Source organism: Ailuropoda melanoleuca, chromosome 6 (assembly GCF_002007445.2).
Source record: "Ailuropoda melanoleuca isolate Jingjing chromosome 6, ASM200744v2, whole genome shotgun sequence".
Classification (NCBI taxonomy): domain Eukaryota; kingdom Metazoa; phylum Chordata; class Mammalia; order Carnivora; family Ursidae; genus Ailuropoda; species Ailuropoda melanoleuca.
This window is the reverse complement of record NC_048223.1, coordinates 18,495,697-18,505,986: the sequence shown is the minus strand read 5'-3', so window position 1 is coordinate 18,505,986 and position 10,290 is coordinate 18,495,697. Positions and strand designations below refer to the sequence as shown.

General features: G+C 42.4%; 1 protein-coding gene across 3 annotated transcripts in view; it reads right to left on the bottom strand.

Moving 5' to 3' along the window:
- Window positions 1-5,794: 5,794 nt before the first annotated feature.
- The window catches only part of GALNT15 (polypeptide N-acetylgalactosaminyltransferase 15), a 48,078-nt gene continuing 43,582 nt past the window's right edge, over window positions 5,795-10,290 (bottom strand). For all 3 annotated transcript variants that reach the window (XM_002915352.4, XM_019795436.2, XM_019795435.2), the window contains 2 exons: window positions 9,877-10,020; window positions 5,795-7,851 (listed from right to left, as the gene is read on the bottom strand). In XM_002915352.4, coding sequence (XP_002915398.1) covers window positions 7,708-7,851; window positions 9,877-10,020 — 288 coding nt within the window. In that variant the 3' untranslated portion in view covers window positions 5,795-7,707. The remainder of the gene's footprint in view (window positions 7,852-9,876; window positions 10,021-10,290) is intronic.

The following is a 10,290-nucleotide window of genomic DNA, read 5'->3' as shown; positions in this document are numbered from 1 at the left end:
ATCAGAATCAAAAGCCAGGGGAACGGTAAATGGAAGGTTAAGAAGAGCCTGGGTCCTAGATGGTGTGTGTGAGTCATTGCACCAAATATGGAACTAGCTGCCTTTGGATTGGGCATGCGAAATGACTGAAGGTCTTGATTTCTTCAGTCCCCGGGAGCTGGTTATTCAGTTACTTGCACCTGTACTCATTCAGACTGAAACATCTAATTTTGGCAGGTCCCAAAGCACCTTGGCCCTTATTTTCACCTCCTTCCATTTGGAAGGTCACTGCTTTACTTCATTTTCTTTACTCACAAGTACTGGGAGGCAGTAAAATGTGTAGGTCAAAAGTCAAGGCCTTGAAACCAGATGAACCTCTGGTCCAGCTGCATCACTTTCTAGTTGTATGGCCTTGGGAAAATTATCCACGTAAGCCTCACTTTTCTCAACTATAGAATGGGATAACGTAAGATAGGATAATAATGGTACTTACTTCATTGGCCTATTTGGAATATAAGAAGAAATAATGTAAATAAAGAGCTTAGCGCAGGCTTAACACCTGTGGTTATTACCATTATTTCTGATGATGGGTACCTGTATTTGTTCACAGAGGCCTTACTATTGCCCATCTGGTATCCAGAGTTTTTCATACCTGATTTTTCTCCCAACTCTTGAAATTTTGTTCTTCTATACCGCAACTCCTGGATTTTTCTTCTCCGTAATATAATCCACGGAGTCAAGACTCCAGCCCTGTGGTAATGGTAAGGGGGGAAACAGGAAGTATGGATCATGGCTCTTTGCTGTAAAAAAATGCTTATTTGCTTAGTCTGGAATATAATTCCACCATGAGCCATACTGAATAACAACAAAGGACAGGAGTCATCTCAAGGCAACCTGTATCATGTTTCCATCAGGATACCACCTGCAAGGTTACGGCCAGCTGGGTGGGGAAGCTTTGCAAGGAAGTGGCAGATGGCTTGTAGAAAGATTCTGGAGGCCCACCTGACCAGCTGGGAGGGCCATTGTCCGATCAAATATGTGAAAGGATGTCACTGCTGGGCACAGAGCTGGAACTTTAGGGAGACAGTGGTGGCTCTACCATCATGCAAACCAACCCACTTCCTAGAGCTAGGTGGGAAGGCCTCCCATGGAGAGTGGTCAAGGGTATTCTCAAAGAGTTGACTGAAGAAGAAAATGATGTTCCCAGTGAATAGTAAGAACAGGGGTTTCTCATCCTTCCATTACTTTAAGCATTTGACCAACATGGGGGATAAAACAGGATCTCGCCAAAATAGAAGTCAACAGGCCTCAACTATGGCTTCCATCTGGGTAACCTGAGCTATGGAGCTATCTGTCCCCTGTGCATGTGAAGGCTCACTGGGCAATGACAGGTTGGACCAGCAGGGTGGAGAATAAAGCAATAGGTTGTAAGGTAGAGATGTGGTTGGACAGCTCGGGCCCTGTCCGTGACAATGGGGTGGGGGAGGCACCCCCAGGCTTTTTGTTTTATCTGGAGCCAGCCTTGGACGTGCCAAAACTGATACTCGAAGGTGCACGATGGGCCAGCAGCCCCAAACATAGATTATAACAGGCAAGAGGCACCCCTGGGTCTGGCCTTTAAGCACGTCTTCTGGGCCTGTGCTGGCTCAGGAGCACAGAGTGAGGTTTGCTGGCCTGGTACACCCCTGGTCTCAAGTCAAGTGTTTGGAAATCCCTTTGCTCCACTTGACTTTTGCTGTTCATGTTTTGAAGCCTGGTGAACTTGGATGTCAGGGACGGGAGTTTATATAAATACACAGGGGTTATTGCTCTTGCCCACACAAGAGCTTGTATCTGATTGTCTTTAAATCCCAATTGCAAGAGAATTGTGACCACAGAGGGAGGGTGTGCATTGCCCTCTGTGAGTGGCTTCACCACAATAATGGAAAGTACAGTGACAAATTTTATCTATTAGCACAATTTAATCCCACTGATGTGGCTAAAATGCTTCTTAGCAGCCCTTCCTCCCATGTTGCTGTTCTGACTGCAGCCTGCGGTCTCACTAAGAAGGCTTGTTCTGCCTAACCTCCGGTGACGACAGAAGCCTTTGGAATCTGTATGTCCCCAGAGGAAAGAAGGTTATGGGCTGAGTGTCAGTGTTTTATATTTTGATTAAGAAAAAGACGTTTGTTTGTTTTTTTCCTATTTCTTTCTTAAAAGGTTTGAAGTCTGCTTACACTGGAGACATGCTATATATTGTTTCCTCCATATAGTTGGAGAACGTGCTATATAGTGTTTTGTTTTTCTTTGCTTTTTTCTTATTTATAGTACAGAAATACTTTATTTTTATTTTTTTCAAGCATACTTACAATTTCTTTGGTAATATTTTTCTGTTTTTTTTAAATATGTAATCTGTCTCCTTCTGCAGCTGGGTCAAAAACTCTACTCCTGGGGGTGGCAAACTCGGGTTGTGGGCCAATTCTGTTTTTGAAAATTAAGTTCGATTGGAGCACAGCCATACTCATTTGTTTTTTATTGTCCGTGGCTGCTTTTGTGTTACAGTGGCGGATGTGCATAGCTGCGACAGAGACCGTAGGACCACAAAACCAAAAATATGTACTGCCTCACTCTGTATAGAAAACGTTTGCTGACCCCTGCTCTAGTCCATAGTCTAATATAATTTTAACATGTTCTCTTGCCTCAGTGAATTTATCCTTAATGACATTATGTGGCAGCAAGAACTTGTGTTAGCTCTTCACTACACCAATGTTACCCCGCTTCTACTGAATGCCTAGTCTCACTGGTATCTACCCCTGCAAAGGCTCTCTTTTCCCTCTCTGTCCTGGACAGGGAGCTCAGCCCTGTTCCTTGATTTCCACCCTCCAATACAGCACACAAAGAAGTATGTAAGTCTTGGCCAAAAGTTTCTGGTGAAAATAAGGAAACACCTTTGTAGTGAGGACTAGTCACCTAACTCTGAAAATCCCTCTGGCAACCCCTCCTGCCCCCACTGGAAATACCTCCTGGATCATCTTGCTCTTCAGGACTTGACCATATTGTCTGGCCCATCTCTTCCTCAACACCCACCTTATATCTGAATCCCTCTCATTTTATCGTGGAGAACAACCATGCTCTCTGCTCCTAATTTACATGGTATACCTGCACATCCGCTTACACTGGTGTGTACCAGTTACTGGACAATAGCTAGAACATGAAAGGGAACATTCCGTGTGTGTGTGTGTGTGTGGGGGGGTGTGATTCAGGGGGAGCCTAGGCTTCCCTAGTCTTCAGGTTTCTACAAGGAGGGATATCAGTTAGTGGAATACTTGTGACCTCTCTCTACCCCCTCACTCATTCTTCCCCAGGGAGGAAGGATGTCTGATATTATTATTTTTTTAAATAATAATTTTTTATTATGTTAGTCACCATACAGTACATCCTTAGTTTTTGATATAGTGTTCCATGATTCATTATTTGCGTATAATACCCAGTGCACCATGCAATATGTGCTCTCCTTAATACCCATAGGATGTCTAATATTATTGATATATGTGGAATAAGGACTGTGCATGTTGCTCCTTCCTCAGTCTCTCCCTTCCTGAGACACAGATGCCTAGAGGTCCACATCTGGTCTTGCAGTTCAGTGGAATAAGTTCAGCTCGGGAGTGGGGCATCTGGTCTATGGTGGGACTACTCAACAAGAGTGGCATTTGATGAGCAGAATAACTCCCATAGCTGGAAGTTTTGGAGGGCCAGGCCATGTATCTGAAGGTGGGTTTCCCATTAGGAGACACTGAAATAAAGATTTGAGTGCGAGTGGTTTACCTGGAAGGTGAGTTTGGGAAGCACCAGTGTGTGTGTGTGTGGGGGGGGAGGTAGCCAATTAAAGATGTATTATCAAGCCAGCTACCACTGTGGATGATTAGAGTGTAATCCCACAGTAGGTTCTTGGAAATGGTGTGGAATCTGCACCTCAGCATGATCCTACTGGAGTGGTGAGGGAACTGAGGTATCTGTACTCTTGGCAGTCATTGGTTGAGGGCTGCTCCTTGGGGGTGACTTTCTGGCCTGCCCCACACCATAAAGTGGCTTTCTTCAGCATTAGGAAAAAGCCTCAGGCAAAGAAATGCAGATACTGACATTTGGAAGTTCTTCAGGAGCTCCCTGAAGCTGTAAGACCAGAGGGAGGTAGGCGGGGCCAGAATACTCTGTGTCCCCACCAGAGACTCCGATGTCAAAGGGTGAATTTGGCGTCTCCTTCTTAGTTAGTTGTGGTTTACGTTTATTGTGTGACTTAAGGATTGGGCTTTGGCAGGATTTGTTTTCTGATCATCTAATCCTATGTCTGGCTATTAGATGTGGCTATTTTCAGAGGTCACAGGTCCTGGCCCATCTCCCAAGGGTCCCCTAAGCTTCCTTTCTGTAGATCTTCTATATAGGGCTACTTGCCTGCCAGACCCCAGCTGCCTTCTCAAGACAAGGGCTGTATTCCCATGACAAGCAGTAGACCCTCAGTAGCCCACAATCTCACGTCCATGTGAAGTGGCATTTCTACTCCTTCATATTCTGGATTCTTCTAGGAGAGAAGCTAGGGCTGAGAAGAACTAAAAAATCCAGCAATTAGTTAATGTGTTCAGTGCTCCAAAAATCTTTGGAGAAACTGATGGTGTTTACTCCATTAAGATTGGTCAGTTGGACTTCATGATGGAAGGGCATAGAGGGCCAGAGGGAGGAAAGGGAGAGTGAGAGAAAAGCTGTCATAAGACCAAGACCATCGATGCTGGAAAAGCAGCTTTGTTCAGAGATGAGAAAAAGAGGGAAGCTGAGGACAAGGTAAGAGAAGTGAGGCGATCACAACATAACCACAGGCCAAACAGAAAAACAGCATAAAAGATAAAGAACTCTCCTGGTCAAAAGAGTAAAACTAGTAAACAGAATGAGAAAGAGGAAAAGTGTTGATGGAAGAGAGGAAAAGGAATTACACTGAACAAGGTGTGTTGTCCTACACCATACAGGATCAAACCATCCTGCCATGTGGATTCAAAAAGAGATCCGTGAGAAGCAAAGAATAGTCCAAGAACTGGTCCAGTAGGCACTCTTCTAGTTCCAAGTAGCAACAGAAGACTCCTGGAATAGTTAAATGTTCACTACTCAGAGAGTGGTCCACAGATCAGCATCAGCATCCCCTCACAGCTCCTGAGGAATGCAGAATCTCAGGTCCCACCCCAGACCTACCAAATCAGAATCTGCATTTTAACACAATCCCCATATGATCTGTGAGCACAGTGAAATTTGAGGAGCACTGGATTAAATCAAAATACTGTGGGATGTCTCATGGACTCTGAGGACAGGGATCCAGCAAGAACTCAAGAGCAAACTAGAAACAGCAACCCGAGTACTACCAAGATGTTCCATCTATCTCACCAGCAACCTGAACACTGTCAAGATGTTCCACCTATCTCTTGCTTCTACTCCTGAACAATAAAGTCCAATCATAAAAGTGAAGATCAAACTCTTGGGAATCAAATCTTCCAACTGCCAGGTTTCCCTACTTTTAAAATAATCATTGTGGATAAAACCAAAGCACAGTCCATAGAGAACAGAATTTGAACACTTGGTTACACTATGAGAAGGTTGAATTCCTTTTAGGACTAAATGGAGACATCTGTTTTGTTTAAATTAAGGATCTGTAAGTAACAGCTAGGGACTGAGTTGATAGCCGTTTCTACAATAAAGTAATAAATCATGGGGATGGTTAAGGAAATAAGGAACCCCACATTCTTGCTTTGTTCAACCAAATAAGTAATAAGCCATCTGGGTCCTTTTGTTAATTACTGTCAAACACAACTTAGACAATTGAATTCAGCCCTTTATTTAATTATATTAATTTATTCCAGCAACTTCAAATACTCACAATGCCAATAATTAAGTTCATTTTAAAAAATAGAGGTTTGTTTAATTTTTAGTTGCAACTATTAATACCGTTTACACGGTTGCCATCTGAGAATTTTTAGCTCCATCTCAGCCTTAGGATGTTGGGTGAATTTGTTTTAAATATAGACATGTCTGAAGGAAGAAAACAGTGGCTAAAATCTCTTCTCTCAATGGGGTGATGAATCTGTCCAGATAAGCACTATCCAATAGAACTATTTGCAGGCATAGAATGTTCTATATCTGTGCTCTCCAATACAGTAGCCACTAGGCACGGGCAGCTATTAAGCACTAGAAATGTGACCAGTACAACTGAAGAACTGAGTTTTAATTTTTTTTTAAGTTTTAATGAATTTACATTTAAATAGCCACATGCAGCTAATGGCTACTGTAGACAGCGCAAATCCGGAGTGCATTTTGAGGAAGGAGAAATGCAGTGGGCCATTGACTTAAGCTGGTGGAAAAAGAATACATAATTATGATAGGCATTGTTTAGAAACCCTTACTTCCTACCTAGTTTTTATTTGAAACACACTGAATTCTGAGATAGCCCAGAGGAGATCAGTATCTTTAAGGGAGGTTTCTAAGCTGACCATATGGAGACTGAACTCCACTTGGAGGAGAAATAGGCATAAATGGTGTCTTCTTAACAGGAGAACCAACCCCACTCAACAGCTCCTTATGGCAAAACTAGGTAGGCCAGGTCACAGCAAGGAGGGCCATTCAGCTCTTGCTAGCACTGGCTCTGCTCTAGTGGAGGCATGTTCCTCCCCCAGTTGTGAACATTCAACCCTCAGGCACGTTTGGGGGTCCCAAGCTCAGAGATGGCCATGTCAGCCCTAATGGACATTAATACCCAACTCTGGTTCCTTTCATATGAATTTTGGCTCAAATGCAGGCATTTCCCTTCTGGAAGGCTTGCCTCTTTGCAGAGGTTGCTATTTCTGATCCAGTCAATGCAAACCCTGTAACAGGGCATCAGGAGACTTTCTCAACTGTGTACACTTTGTTATTGGGAACACTCAGTCTGAGCTGACCCGTCCAATACCAATGACTAAAGAGAAATACATTGCATGAGATTCTGGTTGGGGTTAACCAAGGTAAAGAAGGGCTAGGGCAGGGGGAATGGAGGTAGAAAGTAGGGAGGAAATTCTCATTTACATGAAAACATCCTATTCCAGGTCTGCTGGCTCTTTCCAGCTGCCAGACTGAGCTGGAAAATTGGGTCAAAGCTCTTCCATCTCTCTTCAACCCAACTCTTTGCTCACAGGCTTCCCTTCCTTCTTCTGAGCTATGGCTCAGCCAGTGAATATGGAATTTGTCCTAATGAGCTTAATCCAAAGTTTTGGAGATTTTAGGCCTTACAACCTTGTCACACTTCAATTTTCATGGTTGGCTACACAGATGATGCAGGTATGGCCATTTGCAAAAAATTATCGATTGGATTTCTGTATCCTTGGAGGTGTTGCCCGAGACTGTCCATGCCTCTTTCCTTTATCAGAGATAAAAGCAATTATCAAGTGCTCAATGGAGAAAAAAAAACAACAATCTTCTGTACTACATAATGACCATCTACCAGTGATGAAGACAATGAGACGATGAATCCTTTTTTTCTTTTCCTAAAACAGCCTGCAGTCAATGCAATAAGGTGCAAGGAGGAAAGACTTTCTATATTCATTCACAGAGCTTTCTTCTCTACTATCACCGGAAGTACAAACACAAAAGGATCTGCTTCGTGAAATATACATGCTGTCTTAGTTCTCTGGGGGCCGAACTGTGATGGCTAAACTTCTCTCTTCCCTCTGATATGGGCATTCCTCATTTATCCACACTGACGATGTTGTCAAATCGCCACAGCTGGCTGGCTTTTCCATCACACTGACGCAAGTACAAATCTTTACTGCTTTCTTGCACCACAGCTTCCATGCATTTCCCAGAAAGAATGTGGACAATCATTCCATTCTGAGAAGAGAGGGGGAAAAAAGGAAAAAAAAAGAAAAAGAAATGAAAACCAGTCAGTTCCCTGCAATCAGTCAGCAAAGAAGGATATCTCTAAGCTTTGTGCTAATCATTATGAGAATTATCAAGGTGGTGTGAACTGGCCTGGTAAGGAACTGTACCATGTTGGTTAATATAAACTATAGTTTAGGTAGCCCTAAATATAAATATTGTTTGGAACCTTGAGGTCACTAATTAAATTATCTGTATTGAGATTGTATAATTGTACTATTTCTTAGAGAGCTCTGGATAGTAGCCTGCCACTATATAGAGCATGTTCAGTCTTTATACAATACTGGTGACATTCACTGTTATCACTGTACTTGGACATTTTTGCTGTCGAGACGATTTAGTTTGATCTCTGCCCCCCAGCGAATCCTGCAACTTAGCACTTTTGCCACCAGGTTGCAGTAGAGAGTAAAAGCTCAAGGATGCACAGAGGGCCCAGGTCAGTCATGGTTGGAGGAGGATAGCTGCTTCCCGCTCAAAATTCACTGGATTTAATATTGAATCTAGCCATCCCTTTTTCAACAAAAAAAAAATTGATTTCTTTTTGAAAAGTTTAACATTTTCACCAACAAGGCTGATAATGTCCATTTGTTTGTTTGTTTGTTTGTTTGTTTTGAGATAAAAGTCACACACCATAATGTTCACTCTTTACAAGTAGACAGCTTGATGGCTTTTAGTATACTCACAGAGTGTATGCAGCCCTCATTGTAAAAAGAAACCCACTATCCATTAACAATCACTTCTTGTCCCTCCCTCCTTCTAGTTCCTGGAAATCACAGATTTGCTTTCTGTATTAATGATTTGTCTATTCTGGACATTTCCTATAAATGAAGTCATATACTATATGGCCTTTTGTGATTGGCTGCTTTCACTTTGCATGATATCTTCAAGAGTCATCATAAATAGTACCTAATTTTTTTTCTCTTTTCATTGTAGTAAAAACAGATAACACACAAGTTACTATCTTAACCATTTTTAAGGGTAAAGTTTAGTAGCGTTAAGTATATTCACATTGTTGTGAAACATATTCAGAACTTTTTCATCTTTCAAAACTGAAACTGTGTCCCTGTTAAACAACTCTTCCCTCCCCCCACTCCTGGTAACCACTATTTTACTTTCTGTTTCTATGAATTTGACTACTTTAGATACATTCTATGGGTGGAATCGTACAGTATTTGTGCCTTTGTGACACATTTATTTCACTTCGTGTGATGTCCTCCAGGTTCATCCATGCTCTGGCATGTGACAGAATTTCCTTTCCTTTGAAGGCTGAATAATATTCCATTATATATAGGCCACATTTTGTTTTTCCATTCATCCATCATTGAATGCTTGGGTTGGCTATGTAAATAGTGCTACTATGAATAGTACTTCATTCCTTTTTATGGCTGAACGATAAAACTTTAAATTTTAAAGTCTTAGTTTTTAATGCCTGAATTATACTAGGTGAATCTTACTACTATTTTCCTTATTATTTTAAAATGCTCTTTTAAAAATGTATCTTATCCACAGGACTTAGTTAGAATGATCCTTTATGATCATTCATGAAGGACCTTAACTTGGTTTCCAAGATGTCTTTGAGCATGTGTGGGCCCCGAGTCTTAGGCTCACTTGTCACCAAGTAGAGAAAGAAGAGCCTTTCTATTGCTCCTAAAACCACATCAGTGAGATGGTTGACTGCTTCTGTAACATGCTCCATGGTCTTACTGGTGACCTGAGCTAAAAAGCTTCAAAAAGGGGCTGTCTCCTCTCTCTGCCATGATCATGGTCAGAGCTTTACAGAGATGTGGCAAATCAGTATACTTCAAGGTGCTGGCGGTCCAGCCTTGCTGCAAGGTTGGCTTTACTTCTTCCTGAGGCCTTAATGTAAAGTCACTAAGTTCAACAGCAGGGGCATTGGCCTGTATGGTAATACTTGATCTCTTGGGTCACCGTCCCAGCTGGAGGCACTATTGAACCCTTCCTGAACAGATTACTTACTTCTTGGAAGTCCCAGTGTTGTTGATGGATGGCAGGGCCTTCCTCTGTGCAGTTCTGAAGAATCACCTTCTCTTGCCTGACATCAAAGCACAGGTGCTGTGGGTTGCCAAAGTGGATCTGCTTCCTGCCAGTGTGCGTCAGGTGCTGGGACAGGGGGAATGGTTGTTAGCATAGCTAGAAGGAGATCTTCTCCAAAGCTGGAGATGAAGGAAGGAGATCTTACAATAGGGCTGAGGTCTAGAGTCTATGAGGGTCAACAATACCATATCTCATAGTCAAATCTACACGTACAATGCTGGACTAGACCTAGCCTCTGAAATCTGCACATGCACCTGCTGTTGCATTCGTATATGTGTTCTGGAATCTTTCTCCATTATTCTATTTACTGCATCATAGTTGAGGCCATAAAGAATG